Genomic DNA, 23909 nt, shown 5'->3' on the forward strand with positions numbered 1-23909 from the left:
GACACAGCACTCGAGCTGTGACCTCACCATTGCTGAGCACAGGACAACCATTGCGCCACATTGCTGGCCACACTCTTCTGTGTGCAGGCCAGGAGGCCATTGACCTTCTTGGCCACCTGGGCACATGCTGGATCATGTTCAGGTGCTGTTGGTCAGTACCTCCAGGTCCTTTTCACTGCACAGTTTTGGAGCCCCCAGCCTGTAGTGCTGCAGGGGTTGATGTGGCTAAAGTGTAGGACCTAGCCCTTGGCCTTGTTAGATCTCATAGTGTTGGCCTCAGCCCATTGATCCAGATACAACTTGAAATAAGTCTTAAAAGAATCATCGAAATAATTTATCCCCAGTAACTGATACAGAACAGGACAATTACAAGATCTGTTACTCAAAGACAGAACGCAATTAAAGAAGTGATTGGAAAATAGTTTCTGAGCATCCTCAGTAGACTCTATGGCATCATAATTCCCATTTGTAATATGGGAAATATAATTTCTGTCTTGCCTGCCAGACTGAGTGGCTGTTGCCATGTCCCACTTGAGGACCAAGTTTACAGAGAATTTTTATGTATTAAATCAGAAGATGACTTTGAGCTATTAATGTGATGGCATTAAGAAAAAGGCAGTTTGACTTCTAAGATATTTCATACAAGATAATTTATAAAGCTAAGGAAGTATTAATGCTACTTTACAAGGTACTGCTGAAAAATCAGGAGTACGGGGAAAATTTTGTCCATGCAGAAGAATAAGTGAAATCAAAACTGTGAGTGGTGGAGAAAAGGTCAGCTAAGATGATCAGGAAGACCTGCTTTGCATGAGACTAGAAGATCTTTCCTTTTTAGTCTAGTAAAATGAGGACTGAGGAAGAATATCATTGTTTCCTGTAAATATATCAAGGGAGTAAATACTGAGGAAGGGGGAAGCAGGGAGAGAAACATTGTGCTGTTAAGTCTAAAAGCTAATTTTGGCACAGAAACAAATGTATATAAACTGTAAGTTTATGTTATATATAAAGTTTATATTATTATATAAACTGTAAGTAAATTAAACTGGAAATTAAGAGAGTCTCAAAATCAGCTGAGTCCTCTTGTAATACTAGTTGGGAACAAGATGGATCTTGCTTAATTTATGCTGAAGATGTTTTGATGAGCTTGTGGTATAGTAGAGGAATAGAGTTCCACTTCTGTATTCTCATGGCCTTAAATGTTTATGGGATCCTGTAACAAACAAACAAAAAAGGAAGCAATAGTGTCATACAGTCCTATTTTTCTTCTTCTGGTTTGTAATTATTTATTTTGGCTGCTACTCCTGTAAGCTTTGAATTTCTAAGGGACAACACTCTTTCTGGATTTGTCTATATTAGCAACAAAAACATAAAGAAGAGAACACTTACCATTAAAAATTACTCATTGTTGATGAATTAGCCAAGGAGTTTTCAGCTTTCCTCTTACACGGTAGTAATTCCAAAGAGCTAGCAAAACTATAAAATGATAAATCACCTGTAGAGACTATATTCTGTGATTTCTGCTGGAGTAAAGGCTATATGAATGTGTATGAGAAGTGTTATTCCTCACAACATGTTTAAAGAAAAGTCAAGCTCCCATAATTGGCAAAAATGGTTAATATTGATAAATCTCATCAAATCCTCACTTTGTGTTTCCACTGTGTGAAATGATATAAAAGTGCCAGGTGAAGGGTTAGAAGATCTCCATGTTCCTTCATCCCTGTAGTTTTATTTGTTAAATACAATATATTGCTACAGTTATCTTGCCAGCAGTAGCTGGTGAGATGTGAAGCTTTTCATTTAGGCAGTTTCTGTGCCAGGGACACTTAAGTTTTAAAATTCTTGTAGCAGCGTATGTTAACCAAGGGAAAGCAGCTATTGAAACCTCTGCAGAACCTTACCTGGTACCTGTTCCACTGGTACCATGAAAATTTAACTGTATAGTCTTAATACTTCATTGTTTTATTTCTTTCCATGATAGATGTAATTGTGTGTGCAGATTATAAAAGATATCTATAACCAGGGTCACCTAAAATATTTAATTGAATTGGCAGTTGAAGATATTTGTACTATTTTGTAATGTAGATCAATCTGACTGAGTTTCTAGAAAATGTCTGCTTTTTTAAATTTTACATATGGCATGTTTCATTTTCTTTTTTTGAAGACCACACATTTGTGTCATCACATGAGCAATCTGAGAATGTCTTTCCTCTGTGCTTATGAAGCTCACAGGCCTTCTCTGTGAGGAGAGAATCCTTGAAAGAGGATTCTCAGTAGCACCAGCCAGCAGGAGTAAACCTGAAAATTGAGCAGATATAGAGAAACAATAAGTGATAAGGGAAATTAATTCTCATAGGGTAGAGGAAAAATAATAGGGCTGAAATGTTTTGATATTGTTGATCTTTTACTTAGCTCTAGACTACTTTAAATTAGCAGCAAGGATGCAAATTAACTTTTCATAGAAAGGAGAAAACAAAAGCAAAGAATTACAGAAAGTGGTGAGAAAGCAGTGATCTGTCAGAAAAATTAATTGTATAAAATGAGTCACTTACAAAGCCATCTTTTACTTTGTCTATAAACACGTCTGCAGTCTGCACTTATTTTATAATAAGTGTAATGATTTCTATACATTGAAAAATTCTGAGCCAGCTGTTCCAGCCCGGCCAACTGTGACCAGGCTTCAGCAAAATTCTTTTCATGGCTTAACTGGATGACTTTGGTGCTTAACAGAGGTAAATTTCAAATAAGATTTAAAACACACTTTTTGTGCTTATGCTTATTATGAAATGTTTTTGTCTGTTGCTCTGCTGTTGAGTGTGTGCATGATCTGTTAGTTCTTAAGTAAATATGTGAGGTTTTGCAGAACTAAAACCTTTGATATACAAAGAAACGGGTAGAACCAGCAGAACTGGATTTCTTTTATCTTAAAATTGTGTTGATCCGTTTTGTTGTAAGGTAAGTATATTTTTGTCATTACAATTTTTCATTTTGTTACTATCCCTTATCTATTTAGGGTCCATCTTTGCTATGATTTTTTCAAGTTTTTTTTTTTGAATGGTGCAGCTGGTTCATAGTATGTAATGTGGCAGAGAACCTGAGGATATAGGGTCAAGACCTGTGCTGCTTAAGGATTTTGAATAGCTATATCCCTGTCTTAGAGACCTCACACTTGGGGTTGTTTTTTTTTTGCTTTAAAGAGGCTGAACCCCTTTTAGAAATGGGGGAAATAGCGTCACCATGCAACTTTTCTCTGCTACAGCAGCAGGACTAGTCATTTAATACCTTGATTTATAACAGTATTGTAATCTAAATAGGAAGCAGGTGGAGTTACAACTGGTTACGGTACTTTGGATATTAATGGGTTGGCTTGGCAGTGGAATTCTAAAGCTGTATATACTTTTGCTGTTTTAATTATGCATTCATTAAAAGCTTTTATACCCAACAGAATAAAGTAAATATTGTTTGATCTCCGTAGTGTGCTCCCAGACTGTAGATTTGCACAGCAGGGTCTTGATAATCTGAATAAATTGTATTTCCCCAAGGAGTTTATCTTTCAAATAAGGTCATAAAGAAATGCATTCTTTCCCCTTAGTTCTCCTTGTGCTTTTTCTGCTATTTATAACATGCAGCATAGGAATAGAGGTATATTGTAGTCTGCTGTGTACTTGGTTATGATTAACTCTAATTTATCAATCTGTTACATCCTTTTCTGTGGCTTGTGCAAGGCAATTATTCTTCAAAGTATGAACCAATAAAGATGGTTTTGGAAGCAATTTAAACACAATGTTTATATCTATTTTTCCTGTTTGACAATTTATCATATCTCTATATGAAAATACATCTCTGTACCAAAATATTCACACTGTCACATCATTTATTTTGAATATTTAATATTGTTATCTTTCAGATTATGTTTGTTTGTAGAACATATTTTCTTTTATGATGCTTTTAAATGTCAACTCATTGTTGAATTGGTTTGGCATCCAAAGGTTGATACTACTGAATCAGAAGACCCTTAGTGTGGAATAATAGATTCTCTTGCTTCACTGGGGTGATGCACACTAAGTAGGATGAATAGGATATAAGGTAGTTTCTTATTTTAGAAGCAGACACTGATAAATAATTTGGCCTCTTTACTAAACTGGTTTAAGTTTACTGTGAGATTTCAGAACTATTTCAACTTAGTTTTAAGTGCTGTATCTATAGTTTTATACATACATTCTTAGCCTGAATGTGTTTCAGCAGTGTAACATGCATCATATTATAGATATAGATATATCTATAGGCATATAGATAAAAGTTTATGAAAAAAGGGGTTAAAAGTTTCAAAAATTTACATAAGCTTGGTTTGTACTGCATATTTTCAAAGAACATATACTGTAATACTGTACCACAAGAAAGTCACTCAAAATTTTGTAGTTGCTCAGTTTGCGCAATGTAATAAAATCTGTAGAATGCAGAGACTGCCAGTACTCTTGCTTATGACCACAACTAAATTTCCTGTTTAGTAGCCTGTTTCACCATTTATCAAAGGTTTTATTTCAATTAAGGTTTTAGCATGAAAAATCTATTCAAATCAGACTGACCTGACAGTGATTGCTTTGATCCTTCCTGTGGGACTTTTTTTAAAGCTAGAAGATAAGGTGCATTTTTCTTACTATGGACATTACATACTTCATTTTATACTGTTTTTGAAAGTTTTACCACTTATAAGAGCAAAATTATGTGATCTGGATTATACACTGAGCAATCTCAGTGTGACATTTTTGCCCTCTAGGATCATAACTGAGACAGTAGTGCATAGTTCTGCATAATCTTGATTTTCATTTGTAAACCTTAATGCAACATTTGCTTCTTTGTCTGTGAAATACAAACCTGTAGATCAACTCTAACCTTGCAAAATCCGAAATGATCATTACTGATTCCAGGCCAAGGCCTAACAAAACACACTTTCAGTATTCATTAAGAAGTAGACTGAAAGTTCAACAGGTGACTAACACATTATGGTAGGAAGCATCAAAAATCATCTGAAGCTTAGCAATGAAAATAAGTAAACACATAACCCAAATAATAAATAAACAAACACACATACATAAATAAGCATCTGAAATAACTTATTACATGCAGTATAAATAAGTGGTGAGGTTTTTTTATAAATCCATAAGTATATTTGACTTCTTCAAATGTAAGACAGCTTTTATAAAAACAACTTCAATTGCTGTTGATTTCAGAGGGTAGGGGAGTTTGGAGCTCATGAAAAATATCCAAACCTAAAAGGAAGGCTTACCAGTGTCATTTAGATTTCACTGAAAATGTGAAGATTTTTCAGGGGTAGATTGCATTTGTGTGTCTCATTACTGGTTCTCTTTAATAAGGATTCCATTATGTTATTGACAGTATTTTCCTCCTCTGAAGTCTAATAAAAGCCACCTCTCCTTCTCAACCAGACATGTATTTTAGTGGGACTGTTGGTGCTCAGCTCACCGTGCTTGATTACTTATTTATTTATTTATCTCCCTGGACATAGCCATTGACCACAAAAGAGCTCAATAAATGCACACTGAGCTCTTCTAAATTTCTTACTGGCGTTTGGGATTTATTCAATCAGTGTGCTGTTTGAAAAGATAGTTTTCTGAACCAGGGACAATAGACTGTGGTTGTTGCTTGTCAAATACTGTGATGTTTGCTTTGATTAGACTCCTGTGTTTGTTGCCACCGTTGCATGGCCATCACAGGAGTGGGGTTGCGAGGTGCCATCTGTGATCTGAAGATACTAAATCACCAAGCAAGCACATAGACCAGATACTTCTCATGTAAAATTCATTCTTTTCTCTTTCTTTCTGCAACTGCAGATTTATCTTTACCTCCTCTGTTAGCGTGAGGAGGAGCTGACACTAGAATAGCTGTAGCTTTTGGGATGATGGCTGTTAGTGCTTGTTCTGACAATGTAAAGAACTTACCTTTGTTCTTCCAAGAAAACCGTGGGAAACTCTTATGCAGAAGTCTAAGTAGATATTGAATAGGATTTATCTTTAGTGTACAACTCTGCTGGGGAAGGTGCACTGTTCAGACTGGGAGATTATGTAACAAGCAGGAACCTCCACAGGACTTTGATTCCATTTCCTCCCGTACTGACTCCTCTAAGCAGGTTAAAAAATCCTTTCTCCACTCTCCATTGCATATGCATAAACGGCTCCACAGTCATCGGGACAGGCACCCAATTCACACGTTCAAGATGTAGTCCATAAAACATTCCAAAAAAACCCCTCTTCGCACTTTCCCATCTTCCCCGTTGCTCTGCTCTATCTGCCAGCCGTGCAGCTCATTTGACATTTACAGGATTTCTTGTCAGCTTCATTTGGTGCTGCCATTCCACCCGGCAGAGCGGTGAAAGTGAAATTGGCTTCATTCCGTCTGTTTCTCTTCCTTGCTCCAGTCCCCGTGTTAACTCACCAGCAAAGTGAGACTGACGAGGCTCCTTGTCATTCTCGCACACGGGGCTGGTCAAGGAGAAGGCTCCTGATAGGGAGCAGTGCGGGAAATTGAAAGATGAAAACCAGGATTGCAGAGGAGAGAGGAAGGGAGGTGTGAGCATGCAGCAAGAACGGAGAAACTGGGTAAACATGATTATCTCCCAGGTGCCCTGGGTACTTTTGTCTAATAGAGGTGAGTTCTTGGCCTGTTCCCTGAAGGCAGCAGTGTGGTATGGCTGTAGTTAGTTGTCTAGATACTAGTTCAGGAGGGATGCCCAGTTGAAAACATTAGCCCATAAATATCGGTCATCTGTTAGCAGGAGGGACAAAGCTTCCTGCCCTGAGCTACTGTAGCTTTGGTCACCTCACATTTTCAGCTGCTAGAAGGAGAGGGACAAGGAGTAGGAGGCCAACATCCACTATATGTTGATGGCAGTTGTTGGGGGAAAAAAAAAAGGGTTCATTTGTTCATTGAAGAAAAGTTCATACGTAATAAAATGTAACTCAGTATCTTGTATTTTGTGAGGTTTCATAGAAGGAAAAGTTGTGCTACACAGGTGCTCTAGTTCAATCTAAATAGTAAATAATGAACAAACAATTGCTTTGTAACAAACCATTGTCGTTAAAAAATACATGTTTTAAATCCACTTGTTAGCTCCTGTGAGCTCGTGACTTACAGTGTAAATCATAATGGCTTATTATATTATGTACTAATCTGTTTTTCTTACAGATGCTTTATGCATATATAACCTTAGGAGTTGCAGTATAAATTAGTACTATCATATATACTTACATATGCACTGGTGACACATATACATTTTGAATGAGGCTATGTTAATTAACTGCAAGTTATATTGCATTCCTTCTCCACAGCTCCAAAGGAATAACCCGAGACCTGTGGATTTTTATATTCTCTGTTTCATGTTGGGGATATTTTTGTGACCTGTATTTTGTTTGCTTCATCCATTTAGGAATTAAATAGTTTTAATTACTTGGACCTGTACAAGCTTGCGGATCTTTTCAACCTCACTTTGTTGGAGAATGCAGTCATTGGCTTCTTAGTAAAACATCTCTCTGAGCTATTGAAGAGTCATCCTGAGGAAGTTCTGGCACTCCCTTACTGTCTTCTTCGAGAGGTTTTTAAAAGCGATAGACTCACTTCACTCAGTGAAGAACAAATCTGGCAGGTAAGGAGATTGGTGAACAACCAGAATGTGTAACACTCCATAAACCATAGCAGTAGTCTGTTGTTTTGAAACCCTGGAGCAATCTCTAGGGAGAATATGCACTTGAGAAAAACTGTGAATAACAACTGAGGGAAATTTCTAAATGAAATTCTAAAAATATTGTGTTGTGTTAATGCAATTACTTTGTTTGAAAGAGAAATTTGTCATGCTGTTTAACTTCTGCTACTTAAATACAGCCAGAGATTTTCCTCCAGATCCAGCTTCTTTGGTGGGAAGAGATGCCTGATGCATGCAACTCAATTATAATTGCCTCTGATGAGGCTAGTGCCATGATTCTGGTGGCAAACCTGCCTCTGCACTCTCTCTCTTTCACTTTGGAAAATCTAGCTGTGTAACTTCAGTAGTCATTGAAATTGTCTGGGCCGCCACAGCTGACTTTACCTGAAGCAAATGAGAGAATCATCACACAGGCAGCTCTGCTCTGAGTGGAGACTTCAATGGAAGGTTTGTGGCACGAAGCCTGAGATCACTTCCTTTTTAAAAGCTAGATCTAGAAAAGGACCAGGTTGCTAGCCATAAAGTATTAGCAAGATAAGAGCATTGTGTTGTGACCTTTAGTGTCCATGGGCTGGGAAAAAACCTAACGTGAGAAAAACACATAGCCTATTTAAAGGAACACAAAAACTAAACCAAAATCTGTCCTTGGAAATGTTTCCATCGTCTGTAAAAATTCACTACGGCGTAGAAGGAAGCCTCTGTAATACTGATTACTCAAAGATGTCTTTCTGTTTCTTTTTTGCTGTCATGCTTTAGAGAGGAAAGTATTTCCATGTATTTCAAGGTAGAAGGAAAGTCGCTAATAAGAAACCTGTGCATTCCTATAAGGAAGTGGGTTATATTGGTCCAACAGAGAAGACTTTGATTCAGAAGATTGATTTGTATTTCAACCCCTATTATTTATCTATTTATCGTTTGGTTTATTCTAAGGAGATAACTAGATGTAGATGTCCTCAGTTTCTCAAAGTGTAAAGTGTGTATCCATCAGTGATATGCTTCATATTCTGTGGATGAATAATGTCATGCAGGATAAAATATTTATTCTTAAAAAAATAAAAATGTCAGGTTCAGTTCTTCAAACCACAAAACCAGTATGAAGATGTAACATAACCCTTCAGTATTGTAGCAGGCATATTTTTTGAGGCTTTAGATTTATGGACTATGCTACAAAGAAGATATTTTCTGCAAATACCAAAACACAGTTTGACTTTTTCCTGTTGTAGTCTCTGGAGGATGCCTGTACAACATAACCTGCAGTACACTACACATGATGATGGGCTGTGTTTGGTTTAGGTTTTTAAGGCACTACTCTGGAGTCCTAGCCCATATTCCCCTTATCAGGAACAAGTTTTGTTGTACAAGTTTATGCATGGAGCATGGGTGATTGGCTGATTTGGTTTCATCATCATTTCTCTGCAGGGCCAGTGGAATCCCCTAGCTACATGCTTGGGTATACTTTTGCTAGAAGAGTTTCTGTGGGAAGCATACAAGCATAACTTAATACTCAGTCAGTAATATTCCTTTTGTAGCCTGCTGTAATGATGTTTGGGAGATGGGAGTTTTTAAATCCTGTCTAACTGTCCTGCTCTGCAAGAAAGACTTGGACTCAGAAGTAATTTTCTTACCTGTGTACACTCTGGTCAATGAACACTTCGTGAAGCAAATATGACAAAGCCTCTGTTTCTGTTGCAGGGTCATACTGGGGAGAGATACTTGTAGGTAATATGCTGCTTTCTGAGTGACAACAAACTCCATACTGTCCATTTAAGTGTTATCATAATTGCCTCTCTAAAGGTTACTAATGCTGTTCCGAAGAATTTTTTTGAACTAGGTTTGTGCTGCAGGCAAAATGTGCATGCATCTTTTTAATTCAGTTTGTGAAACCAGGAATAAATATATATTTATAAATATTCCAGGTCCCCAGAATGGATTAAAAGACACATATAAATATTTACCAATTTGGGCATTCAGAAGGCAATAAGAAACTGGTTTCTTGCTTTATCTTAGTAAATAAGTAATTCCCTCATAGTCAACCCAATAGAGGAAAATCAAATCAGACCAGCTATATTGCCTCAAGTGTAGTTAAGTTCATCATTTTTGCTAAGGTTATAGTGGTAATGCAATATACCATGGAAGAATCTAATATTCAGCCCAGGGTGAAGATTGGGTATGCCAGAGGATTAGTGTCAGGGTGCTTTATAGAAGTGAAACTTGATGGACAGGCTGGAGACAGATCTACAGAATCTCATTAAATTGCTGAATTGTTCATTACTGAGCACTCTCACTGTAATAAAGTGCTCATTGACTTTGACAAATCCCCATCCCATGTCTTAAGGAAGAACAGCAAAGCAAGAGGTGTTGGGGAAGCTGGAGGAAATTGGCACAAAGTGGGGCAGATAATAGAAAAGCTGATGAGGGGATGCTACTATTTGATTTATCTGTCCTACCTGTGAGTAGTGTGGCCTCTGCACACACACGTGGCTGCGTGTCACAGCATGTCCCCAAGGCACCTTTGCTAGTAGGGCTGCTATGAAGCCCTAAGCACAAATTAAAGCTTCCCTCAGAGAAGCTCTGGAAAGGGTGCCACTGTCTGCAGAGCACAGTTTTTTATGCCAGTTTGAATTCCCAATGTCCACTCGGTGATCTGATCCTAGTGCACAAAAATATTAAGGTGGTTATTTTGGTGCATCAAAATGTGTACATGGGGTGATGCTTGAATATGATTTAAACTGAAGTGACTGCAGCTCTTACCTGTCATACTTTGAATTTTTCTACGCTACCAATTCACAACTGGCTAGTTCTAGTGAGTATGGTGAAATATAACTGTGAAAAAGCCAAGTTTGAGAAAGTTAAATGGTAATATTAGTGGCAGTGTGCTAGGATATGGATTAATGCCAACTTCTATAGAAATCCCTGTGGATTTTTTTAGACTCTTTGGCTTGATGTGTCTTATTTTAAGTGGAGACAATAGACAAGGACTGTACTGATGTATTTCTTAAAACAAGTAAAAAGCAAAAAGCCCATGAGAAAGCCTGTGTAGGACATGAAATTGGATCAATTTAGGAGCCTCCTCAATCAGGTCTTTCTTAGGTAAGCTAATCCAGTAATTACGATTATTAGTTGACATAAGATTTGATTTCATGTTGATTTTTACATTTTATTGGCATGTGAGTTTATGAAATATTTTTTTGTATAAAAGAAATTTTTCAGTTGTCAGCTGCATTAAAATGCATAAAGTTAAGTCAGTGACAAGGGAAAAAGGCCTAAATAAAAAAAAAAAAAAAAAGAAGAAAACAAAGGCAAAAATCATGAAGAAGGTGGAGGTAAAGAAACTACGTTTTCTGGTTTGTTCTTCTTCATCAAGACCTGTGAAGCACCCTTCTTTTTTCCACAGGAAGCAGTCATGACAAGGACATAAATGTCTAGTTTATCGTGAAATGAAAAGTGAATCTTTTCATAATGGACCATTACAAGAAAGATTCATTGGCTGTACTTCAAGGAAGCAGGTGAATTCTTTGCCTTGAAAATTGAAAAAGTAACCAACCCTGTAAGATGGAACATGTTGCCAGAGAAATATAGCGGTAGAGGGCTTGTTGTTGGAACCTCAGCAAGTCAAAAGGAAGCCAAAGATTTAAGTAAAAAACTAATGTTAGCTTTAGGTATGATCTAATTATGCCTTATGTTTGTAATTGGAAACTTCAGTGTCATGAGGCTTATGTATTCATATTTCAAATATCATACTAATGGTTACAGAGAGAAATATTTACTGGATTATTCTGTCTCCTGCAGTAGATTTGTTAAATGGTTCTGTATTAAGTACTGCACTTGATCCAAGATGGACTCTTAAGGCATATTTGGAAAAAATCTTCATGTGAGATCAGTATAGATTAGGTTCTTCCATCTCTGCTACTGTTTAAGTAGGTTGTTACCTACTTAACATATAAGTAGGTAACATGATACATATAATTTTGAAACAGCTAACAGTAAAAGCAGATCAATTTCAGTATTTGTCACTATTTCTTCAGAAGTAGTGAAGGTTGGAAGTTTTCCCTTGGTTTTCTTTGGTTTCTCTTTTTTTTTTTTTTTTTTCTTTTTTTTTTTTTTCTTTTTTTTTTTTTTTTTTTTCTTTTGCCAAGCTACTTGATTTCTTGGTAATCAACTGATAACCAAGCAATCTAGGAAAAACTGGTAGATAAAACTGCATGAGTGGTTTATTCAACTAGGAGGCATGCTAACGTGTTGTGCCTTTTCCAGGGCTAGTCTCCTAAGACATTCTAGCCCTGCTAAATTTCTTGTGTGTAACTTCTGAACTTGTGTTCATGAAGTACATGTTCCATATGTGGAAGTCTAAGACTAGTTATTCCTTTTATCCCTGTGGATGTGCAAAAAAAAGTTTGGTCTCTGTATTGGAGAAGTGTCTTTGCTTGAATAAATAGAAAAATAAAGGACAAGAAGACTGCCGTCTTATAGATCAATATGAGTTTTTAATGTATCTGTTATAAAAACAATAAGTCTACAAATCCAGTTTTCTTATTATAGTCCTGTTTATCCTCTTCTGTGCCCTATTTTCAACAGCCTTTTCTTACACTTGAGCTCCCTTTTGTAATTCCTGATGGCATTTGTGAAGGGCCAGAGTTATTCTTCAGCAGAAATCCTATAGTTCAGTGCTGTGGGAAATTTTATGGTGTACATATTGTGGTAGCCTGCCATGAAGGAACAGTTCTGTGCTGATGACAGATCCAAACACATCTTCCATACATCTCCAATGTGTACACGTTCACCTATGCAGAACAGCAGTTTCTGAAGTGGGTTGTCGTGTTCTGGTACAAACTTGCCACTCCTTCAGAGCAGTACTTGATTTTTTTTTCTGTCAGTCTTTTGGTATTGCAGAGCAATTTTTCATATGGAGAGACCAAAAGTAATTTTTCTCAGTGGTATATATATATTTTAATGAAATGTGGCCTAAGCGCCTTGCTAAATGTGAACTTAAGTTTTACTGCCAAATGAGAAACAACATAAAATATATGTGAAGGAAAGCATCTCAGTAATCAATGTTGTGTTTAAGCAGTATATTAGCCTTTTGCTATTCAAGAAATAAGCTTAAGTGCTCTCTTGGGCAATAAGTGAAATAATGTCTACTCTAATGCTTGTTCCTACTGGGTATTTACCCACTAAGCAGAAAACTACCTCTCTAAAATGTGGCTGTCAGCCTCTCATCAAGAACGGCATAGGAGAGAAAAAAGAGGCTTGATGCGTAGCAAGGCTGAGGTGAATTGGTGAGACTAAATGACAAAATTAATCTATTGCCCATGCGTGTTTTGCTGTGCTTTTACCTTCCTTTTTTGTAGCCTTTTTTTGAAAGTCTACATAAAAGTGCCAGAGTCACCTGTGAATGCTGGTATCCAGCGTACTACATCTGTGATGGTTGCACTGTGTGTTTCATGACTGGCTGCAAGCAAAATTGCACACTTAGCCTCAAATAATAGTAAGGAGACATCACCTGTGACAGGCTGCAGGTTTCCTTGTCCTTAGTCCAGTCCTTCTAAGCACAGATATCTCACTTGAATGGACTCTGTGCAAGGGTGTATTCCCTACAATCTCTCCAGACAGGCTGAGATTAATTTTTATAAGTACAGGGATGTGCAATACTCTTGGTAGGACATCTGCTACAGGTAGGCCAAGCTGGCAGTTGTGGCCCAAGACTTGCAGGGAGGTCCATTGGAACTGCAGATTGGCCAGGGTTCATGCAGAATACAGAAGGGAAAGCATTGGATGTACGCAGCAGAAACTCACACTCAGCTGATGTGCTCAGGTCCTCAGGTCACACACTATCTTCCTGATATAATTTCTGTGTCGTTTGTAATAGTAATGGCATTTTGGCTTACAGGGAAAATGAATGCTGTCCCTGTTGGCACTGTTCCCTTATTTTATGAAACATTTTTCCCCTTTGTCTGCTTTGACTTAATTCAAATAGGCTCTTAATCTTGTCCTTTATAGTAATATCTTGTGAACTTTATATCTGCTTTTTTTTCTGAACTTTTAAGTTTTGGATTTCTGTTTTTTGAATATTAGCTAATATTTTTACTGTTATTTATCAAGTATAACAATGTAGAAAGCCATTCTTAGTATTAAAACGATGTTGGGAGCAACTGGAAACTGCAATTTTCTTTCTGATACATGTCAGTTCCAATCAGAAAACTTTATTATTTTGCTGCTATTGTTGTGAGCACTGGAAAATTACTAGAGAGCATTACTTCTGTCTTGCTGTCCTGCAGTAATATTGCCCAACTTATTTATCCCAGATTACCTTCAGAAGTGCACAGAGCATCACACCAGTATTTACAAAGGCTGCTGTGCGCACAGCTCTTGAATTTAGGTGACTTCTTCAGCTAAGCAGAGGATGGGTGTTTTGATTTAGAAAGCCAGAAAAAGACACCTAGGTGTCCACACAGCAAGACTTCTTCTGTGTTACTGCATTCTGTGTTTGAATTTGTCTGCTGTGGGGGATTTGTATTGGCTGTTGCATTCTGTTGGAGATTATCTTAAGTATAATTGTACAAACATGCAGATATATGTGGTTACATTAAAAAAAAAGGTTGCTGAAGCTGTTTTGAAATCCAGATTTGGTTGAAAATATACATCAATTTTTAAAATAAAGAAAATAACATAAAGTCTAAAATCCACAGATATTATGGATGATCAAATATGGCAGTCTGTTGTTACTATCTTAGTTAATGTCTTCTGTTCAGAGATATAAATGTTAATCATCTTTACTCTTTCAAAATCTTATTTATAGGAGCCTGAATGAGAGATGTGGGACAACATGCAGCTCTCCAAAATGCTGTGTATTGTATAGAAGATGTTACAGTAGTTGTGGGTAACAGAGGCAGGCCTAAAGCTGCCAGCCACAGCTTCTAGGCAAGCCTGAAGCCGAGTTAGTTCTAGTTACAATGCATTATATAGTTTTCATTGCTGAGCATCTTAGTACATAACAACCAATCAGCATCATACACAATACTTTTACCATTACTCCTAGCCTATCATAACTACTGTCATTACCATATTATGGGCATTACTATCCAACCACATGAGTTAGTATGTTACAGTTTAAGCTTAAAATTGTTTTTCTGTTTTCTTGCAGTGGAAAATTCCTAGACCTTTTTTCTACTTGCTACATCAGCATATTTGTTTGCCTGTGGTATCTTGTGCTTTTCCTAAGACCTATTTCTGCTTGCTAAAAACATCGTCTTTGTTTGTGGTCAGTGTATCCTTTGCTCTAGCCATAAAACCTCCTTCCAGCTTGACTTAAGCTTTGCTTTCTTTATTCTGGCTCAGCAATTCCTAATTTAGACATCTTTTACTCTTCTATATCAAAACTTGCTTCCACCTCTATTCTGCTCTCAGGTTCCACATTCAAAGAGCCTTCTGCCAAGCATACAGATCTGTGAAACTTTCCTGTCAAACTTTCATCTTTCCCAACACTTAGTAAAGCTGTTTAACACTGTTTCCAGTGGATTTAAGCTTTTGGAAAATGATAGGAAATTTGAAACTCTTCTGAGAATTCCCAGCTCTGTATTTAAAAAAATTTTCCTTTGGGAGCTGATAGAAGCATTACTTTTATTTGTAACCACAAAGCCAAAGAAGGTGGTGGAAGAAAACTGAACTCTGTGTTTCCTGAAACCATGCACATGGTCATCAGTGTGTTAAGATAGCTGGAATCTGGTTCTGGGCACACCCAAAGTGTGCCGAGTTAGATGTAGTAAAGTCGCACTCGTGTGTCTAGACCTGCTAACAAGTGTGTTGGTTCAGCATGACTGCTGAGATCTCATTAGCTGCTGCCCTGTGCTGTCACTCCCACCCCAGGGTCAGGACACTTGTGGCTCCAGAAAGGTGAGAAGGCACGGAGATGGAAAAGCAGTGTCACTCCTGCACAGCCTTTCTTACTCCAACTGGGACTCTCTTGGCAGCTTCTGGACGTGCAAGTGAGCTGCAGAGCTGGGGGTTTCCTTGTCTTGTGACAAAGGGTTCCTTTTACTCCTTTGATCACGTTGGACTCCCTGGTGCCAGGGAGAAATGGAAGAAATTACAACAAATACACTTGTTAAAAAGATCTTAAGAAGCTTTCCTGTGAAGTGGCTTCCAAGCTAGAGGTCTATGTGGGATAGTAATGACAGATCGAAAGATCACAGTCTCTGAAGTGAAAATCTCTGCTGAAGAGCTTTCAAAATGCTCCTTTAGGGTGGAGCCTATTTAAATGTTTGAGGGAAACTGTATAGGTCATAATTTTACAAGGTTCATCTTCTAGCAGTTACAGGTGTTGCAGTTTGCTTCAGTTATTATTTAGTCAGTTTATGTAATAAATTTATGTTTGTTTTAATCTTGTGGGGGGGGGAGAATGTCAGAGGGGAAACTGACATTCACAATTCATTAGATATGTTTGAGATCTCAAATGCAATTACAAATGTGATTCTAAGCGTTTAAGTCACTTTTTGGTAGAAATAGCTTTCCTAGAACAATTAGTTGATTTTGAAAAATTAATGCAGGACACATTTGTTTAAGCAGAGTTAATCTGAAGCCCATCATGTCAGGATTAAATCAAAGTCAATAAAACTGACTGAGCAAGGGGGGGTTGTTCAGCCTGGAGAAGGCCTTAGGAAGACTTTACAGCAGCTTTTCAGTGTCTAAGAGGGCATACAAGAAAGCTGGAGAGGCATGTTTTTCAAGGGCATGTAGTAATATGACAGGGGGAAATGGCTTTAAAGTGGAAAAGGATAGGTTTGGATCAGAGATACAGAGGAAAATCTTCATTGTGAGGGAGATTAGGCACTGGCAGAGGTTGTCCAGACAAGTTGTGGATGCCCCATCCTGGCAGTGTTCAAGGTGAGGTTGGATGGAGCTTGGAGCATCCTGGTCTAATGGACCCTTTCCATGAAAGGGGACTGGAGCTAGGTGATCTTTAAGGTGCCTTCCTACCCAAACTGTTCCGTGATTTTGGCTGGAAAACGATGTCTGTGGTTTTGTAGTAGCACAGTGTGTTGAACACATACATATTTATAAATCAGCTAAGGAGAGCATATACTTTGAAGTACGTTTTTGTGTGTGACCAAAGATATTAATGACATACAAGTCCTGTATAGCTGTTGTAAAGATTATTATAGAAAATGATACTTTTTTGTGATTTGTTGGATTTGCCTATTAAATCCCCAGAAAATTATACTCTAACAATAGGGAAGAAGGGAATAGGAATCCTTTTACATTCAAGAACCATTTAGACTAATTTTCACAGAGCTGAATTGCATTTTTATAGAATTTTGTCAATTTTGTGCCTATTTCATTTTCTAACAATTTTTTACTGATGAAAGCTTGTAGATTCTTGCCTCTGTAGTGAGCTGCTACACTTGTAAAATATATTTCAGAGAGAAAAATAACAAGAGAGGAATAACAGTAAAAACAGTATGTTTCAGATGGTGAAAATTGTCTTTTCCACTTATTAATTATGTACCAGCAACTTATTTTAGTGCTAAATGTGGCTATGTAAAATTTCAATGCATTTGATGCCAACCTGAATGTTTTCTTGAAAAATAAAAATGAGCAATTCTAGATTTTGCAACGATGGAGGGTAGGTCCTTTTCCACCTCCCCTGTTCTCTGTCCTTACCCTGTTTCAGAAAAGATAAATGCTATCATAAACCCTAATCTCCTTAAACTGAAATCAAATCACAGTTAAGAGCCCTAGTTAAACAGCTGTGTTTATGAAGAGATAAGCTTCTGTTCTTTGCAGCTTCAGAAAAACTTATCAGATATAAAGCACCTAGCAATGTTGGTTCTACCATCACAACGAATGTTGGAGGATCCTAACTTGAGCATTTTGTGATGCATTTGAAATGGGATGGCAAGAAGTTTTTACCTCAGAGCTTCTTGCCATACAACCCAGTTATTGAAGAGAGGCAGGTTTTATGGACCTATAAAGCTACATTTTAGTAATGTTGATGTGATGATGCAGGGTCCCCAGGCAGTGCAAAGAAACGCTGCTTTATTCCAAAAACCAGACCCTTTTAAACAATTAACTCGTTACCAGCTACATAGTTTTAAATCATAACAAACATAATTTAACCAACCACCATACACCACGATGTGAACGTGCAATGGTTACATAACTTGATTTTCTACCTCTAATTCAGCTGGGTCACTTTTTCATAGTCCTTTTCTGCTTAGCCAAAGTAGCAGGCCATGGTTTTACAAGGCCTTCCCTTTGCAAGGTTTTATGTGCGATTTACAATTATGCCTTTCTAGTTTTTGTGTGTGTTCATATTGCAGATTCCCGTTTTCTGTTTCAGAAAGCAGAGGCTTTTTCAGGTCACAAGGGTAGATCCAAGGGAAGCAGTTTTTAGATTGTCTTCTTGTAAGGCGCGATTCAGTGGTAGACTATCGAATCAGTAACACTTTTGGGTTTATGCTGTCCTCAGTTAGTTCTGAGGGTGACTGATAACCTGATATGGTGTCTGAGAAAGTATTTGACGGTTTTTGTAGGTTTTTTTCTTTTGTTTTTCTTTTGATGACCTAAAACTGGGGGTCTTTGATTAGGTCCCTGACACTTCTGGTGCAAGTATAGACGAAAAAAATCCCCAGTGGGTACATATGGATGAATGTAAACAATTGCATGCAGAGTGCAGGTTTTTTGGTTGAACCAGCTGGGAAGTGAAAGGAGTGATTTGGCTCAGATCCATGAGTGTCGGTGACTTGCTGTTCAGGCCTTACGGGATCCTGTGGCAGATCAGTGGCAGCTTGAGTTGATTTAAATTCCTCACTGCCCCTGCCCGGCCCCAGTGGGGGAACTGCAGCAGGCCACCTGGAGAATCTGAGGCCATGTGTGGAGCCCGGGGAACTCCACGTGTTTTCCTGTCCCTAGAGTGGGAGCAAGGTCAGCGCCTCAGCCTAAAACTGGGGGCTGTGGTGAGCTGAAAAGCCAGTTGGAAAAGATTAGACACTATTAGGCCAGTCACGCTGAAAAGGCTCTAACAAATTTGTTAATTTGTTTCAAATCTTGCAATATAAACTCACATAGCCCGTTTACTGCAATTACAAAGTCAGATAAACTGTTCACAGTATAACATAATCCTTACTGCAATTGTATTTGGTTTTATGCTGCAAAACTGTGTAATTACTGTTTCATTTTTAAATTGTTAATTGTCATATGTCATATTTCTCTTCTCACATTTTAAAGAAAAAAAGGGTGACTTGTGGGGTTGCATTTTATGGAAATGGTTTGCTCTAGCTCACCCCTGGGAAATGTATGGTTTATCCCAAGTCTGTATCCTCCCTGCAGTATCCTGTATCTGTAACCTCATTGGCTGGAGAATGTTACCGTGCCCCTTTGAACCTCTGTGATAAGAATGCTAAAGCAAGGGGTCTCAGCCGCTTTGCCCCTCTCCCCCTGGAGGCCTCCGGATGCTCTCCTTCCCTTCCCCCCTTCCCCCTCTCCCCTTCCCTTCCCCCACTCCCGCAGGACCATGCTCCCTGCCTGGAGTGGGACTCTGAATAAACCCTCATCTGATCAGCACACCACCGGCGTCTGAAGTCTCTTTGCCTGCCAGCACGGGAACACCCACAACCTTAGGACCCGGGGGTCTCCTGGGGGACCCCCCCCCCGGGGACCCCCCAAAATTTAAATTACAACAGTTTTACCTATATGCAACATGTTTATGATGAGGAGATTTCCTTGTAATTTCTAACTCTCTGTGGCTAGACATGTTTCAAAGGAAAAAGTTGAGACTGAGTGTCTGGATGCCATATTTTGGATTTAGTTTTATTGCTTTGCTTTCCCCTGGTTTTGTTGGCTTTGCATTGTCACCTTCCACACTCCTTTCTGATGATCTTGCTAAAACAAAATTTGCCTTGGTTGCCAGAATAAGTAGAGCCTTTCCAGTGTGATCATTCCCAGCTCATTTATTTTATGTGTGTAGGCTCCCAGGTGTGCCAGCCATTGCAGGGCACAGGGAAACAGAGTGGCTGTGGGTAGTGGGGTAGCTGTGAAGTCTGTTGCAGTAGGAGCTGCATACAAGCTCTTACAGCTTTTAAACATGCACTTGTACAAGTGGAGTGTCACTGAGAGGGGTTGCACAGGGCCTTGCTTGCCTCTTCTATCACAGTGGAAGAACCAGCTAGGTGTGAGAAGCACATTTGTCAATCTGCCTTGGTAGAGAAGCTCCAGGTGACTGTAGAGGAAACTCCTCCATGGCTTGAGGACGTGATCACACAAAAGCTTCTCCTGAAGCACACTGTGGGACAGCTTTGTCTTTATTGCTCCAAAATTGAGAAAGGATGCAGTGTTTATTTCCGGTGTGGAGATGCACTTTTCAGCTGCAAAAATATCTCAAGTAGATGAGATTTTGGCAGATGATACTTAGGGAACTGTTCTGTCCTCACTTTCAGATACTGCATATCACCAGTCTTTGTTCTGTGGCATGAGCACCAAAATTTCCATGGGATGTTTTGTAGCAGAATAAAGAGACTCAGTTGGATGGATTGAGGGATAGAAGATTCTGATTAAGAGACCTAATTTTTCTCTTAGTTCCCATTTTGAGAAAATGGTTGAAATGTAAACTTCTCTTGGGGAAGCCTGAGTTTTACTGCTTATAAATTGATTTTAGATACTTGGAAAGAATGTTCTGTATAATTTTGAAGTTCAGATTCCCCAGAAGGTGTAAAATGGCAAGCTTTCATGAGCTGTGATAATTTACAACAGCTGAGAGTTTACCTTCTGTCTGTACCTTACTTCACTTTGAGCTCCAGGAGATAAGTTCAATTTTTCTATTATAGCAACTCATTGCTTTAATATGATTACTTAGCATATATAATGTTATACATTAATGTAGTTCAGCTAGCCTTTTGTAAAGCTGATTTGCAATCATAGTTATTTTATTGTAAATCTAAAAAGATGGAATATCTTTATTGAGTTTAATCAATGTCTTCTAGGTAAACTTCTTACTCTCATGGCCAGTAAATATAAGACATGGAGGAAGTGTGTAAAAGAAGTGAATATAATTGTGGAAGCATGCATTCTATTATTTACTGTTATTATAAAACTGGCATTTTTTCTATGTGTTTCATGGGAAGCACATACATAAAATAATGAAACTAGCACTGTTTTTCTCACAAACCTTTTTCATAAAATAATGTCCCTTTTGAAGGCCACTAACTGTGTAGCACTAGGGGTGAAGGAAACTCGCAGTAAAGCTCTGAACTGACAATGCAGGGAACTCTACTTGATTGGTGAAGAGTTTGTCTTTGGATAAAGAATTCCTCTCTTTCTCATAAGGATGTTGTGCAGAAACAATTATTAAAAATATCTGAGACGGAGATACAGGTGTTAAAATTGTTACTCCTGGAGCTGTTTGATTATGATTTTTTTTTTTTTTTGGCGGAAATCTGACAAAGATGTGTAGGTTGTGTTGTCCTCCTTGCACTGATTGAAACACTGTGCAGGACAATATTTTTGTCTAGCAGCAGTTGGTGATGGATGCTTTACTGCTTAAATCCTTTAAGGAGATATATCTTACCAGCATTTGAGAAAAATTGAGAAGTATTTTTTATACATTGTGATTCACTTTAGTTCTGTGAAGTTTTGTATTTTTTTTTAATATGCCTGGAGTATCTGCCTCTGCTTTAATTATGGCATAATATCATGAAATGCATGATTTTGGTGCTACAGACTTTGACCAATAACTCTGCTTGCTGCAGTGTTTTTCAGCTGAAAGATCAAAATTAAATTTCTGCCTCTTGCAAAGTAGCTTACAGACTGCAGGACTCATGTTTTGAAAGTTGCAGGTTGTCACCATGATATCACATAAATCCAAACCAGCCAAGAGATAGAGCATTTCTTATTTAGACCAGGAATTCCCTGTGTAGTACTCTGGATAAATCCACTGCAGCTTTGTGGAGCCTGATCAGGGGTCAGGAGGACATACTCTAACAAGTGCTTTCACTCTCCAGAAATAATGAACCTTGGTGTTCTTTAATCTTCCTTTGGGACTGTGTATTTCCTGAAGTCAGTTCATTTATATTTGGCTTCCCTCTTTATTGCCTGAGCCAATCCCTCAGTCATCCAAGCCCTGTCCATCTGTGAAGCTGAGAGTCTGACTGCATCACAGTGATAATATTTGGGTCTGGAAGGATGCATATTTTTGCCTTCCTGCCAGCTGTGATCTCAGTGTTCAGTTTGGGAACAGACTTCAGGGGCACCTGTGTACACAATGCCAGTGCCACTGCTGAAGCAGAGGTCTAGCAATAGTGTGGAGTTGGCTGGGTAGGAGCTGGGGACAAATAGCAGAATGACAGGATTTTTGAATGTGTCCAGTGATCCCTTCTGGTGGGGAAATGTGAATCTGAGACACCTCTATTTATGCAGAGAAATAAATGTTTGCTTTGGAGTCTTCTTTCTGCTGCATCCAACAGAACACGTGTTGGCAGCTTCCCAAACTCTTACTTCCCTTCTTCACTGGTTGGTGAGGGATGTTTTGGGTTCATTCCCAAGAGTTCACTACACATATATATCATACATAATGTCTTTGTACTTGGAGAAATATAGACTTCAGTAATTATAAATGGCATCCTGTGTGTCTATAAGGATGTGCAAACCTGCTTACACCTTCTTTTGCTGAGGGCATTGGGTAAATGTTCTACCTACAGTCCCAAACTTTTAAGGAAGTAAAATTTCCCTCCTGTAGTGTTAGAAGAGATACAGGACATTACACTTCTTAGAAGCCTCTAGTGTTTGGGTCAAACTTCTCTATCCACTCCTCTTTCAGACAAATCTTAATCTTGGCTTCTAGGCTGCTTTTTTGTTCTTTGGTATGCTGACATAAACATTGGTATAAATTTTGTAATACTTGACAAACTAGAGAACATCTGATGATGACCAAGATCACAGAACAAAAGATTTGCCACTCACTACTTGAAATACTTGCTTCTTTCAGAGGTACAATTTAATTAGATTATTTACCTCACCTTCCTTGCAGAAGGATGTGAAAAGAAGTCATATGGGTGGAGCAGGGTGAGTCTGGGAGAAGAAATGAACCCAGCAGAGGAGGTGCAGGAAATCTGAATTGTTCATTCTTTCCAAATTTTGTGTAAGCAGCCCCTACATTTTTTTTCCTTTTTTTTTCCCCTTGTTCACTTGTGAGACACGCTGAATCAGTGCTGATGAGGAAGGTAAGAAACACCTATGGGATTGATTAATTTCCCATCCTTTAAAATGTGGGAATGAATAACCCAACCCACCAGAAAACTAAATATTGATGCTGTCAGTGGCATGATAATTGGTCTCTGCTTTCATCTCCAAACAAACCCTTGCTTGGATTCTATTATTCATTCAAAGAGGAAAAGGGTTATTAATGCAGTGTTCTTTAATTTGTATTTTTCTTTTGTGTGTGTGTGAGAGAACAGGAGAGCAATAATACAATAAATATATTGGCTAAGAGAAAACATTTGAAAGAGATCCCTGCCCATTTTTTTTAATCTTCTCTTATCATGAAGAATGTGAACTGTGATAAATTGTTCTGCTAATCAAACAGCACTGAAAGGTTAGGTCATTGGAAGTCTTTAGTCATTTTGTGCTTTTCAAGAGTGAATTTGTTAAAATTATGCTGAATACCCACTTAAAGCCTGGGCTGAAAACCCTACCTGTGTTTTATAACTCTGCACTGTCAGAACCCATAATAAGTCAAACATTCTTTCAGAGGTACTCATAAGGGAGAAAAAACCCCATAAATTTAAGAGTAATTTCAGATTGTAAATGAAAAAGAGAGGCACGACTGTTCATTTGCACCAATCATGCCTTCCTTTCATCTGCTCTGATTAGGCCTGGTGCGGTTTCATCAAACTACTCCATCACTGAGCTGTCACTCCAGTCGTCTGTTGATTGAAAACAATCAGGGCTCTGATGGCACAATTATTCTGACCCTTTAACTAGAGGCTGCTGTGATAATGAAAGGTTGATTATGATAGTTTGTGCCTCTTTCAGTTTGCCAAGAAGGTTAATTTGGGCATCAGACGGATGTTTAATGGGCGCTTGCTGGCTACACTGAGGTAAATGAGAACGTGCAGTCTTCGATATTGCACGGATATAGTTTGGCTGTCAATCATTGTCATTTTGAGTTTGTGCCTCACACTCTGGAAATCACATTTTATTTTTTCCT

At 38.3% G+C, this 23909-nt stretch overlaps 1 protein-coding gene across 6 annotated transcripts in view; it reads left to right on the forward strand.

Moving 5' to 3' along the window:
- The window catches only part of KLHL32 (kelch like family member 32), a 141241-nt gene that overhangs the window by 90232 nt on the left and 27100 nt on the right, over positions 1–23909 (forward strand). For 5 of the 6 annotated variants that reach the window (XM_063389688.1, XM_063389686.1, XM_063389685.1 and 2 more), the window contains one exon: positions 7442–7657. The exons of the other annotated variant lie outside the window; for it this stretch is intronic. In XM_063389688.1, coding sequence (XP_063245758.1) covers positions 7442–7657 — 216 coding nt within the window. The remainder of the gene's footprint in view (positions 1–7441; positions 7658–23909) is intronic. 6 annotated transcript variants of the gene reach the window in all.

The sequence above is a fragment of the Prinia subflava genome, chromosome 2 (assembly GCF_021018805.1).
Source record: "Prinia subflava isolate CZ2003 ecotype Zambia chromosome 2, Cam_Psub_1.2, whole genome shotgun sequence".
Taxonomy (NCBI): Eukaryota; Metazoa; Chordata; class Aves; order Passeriformes; family Cisticolidae; genus Prinia; species Prinia subflava.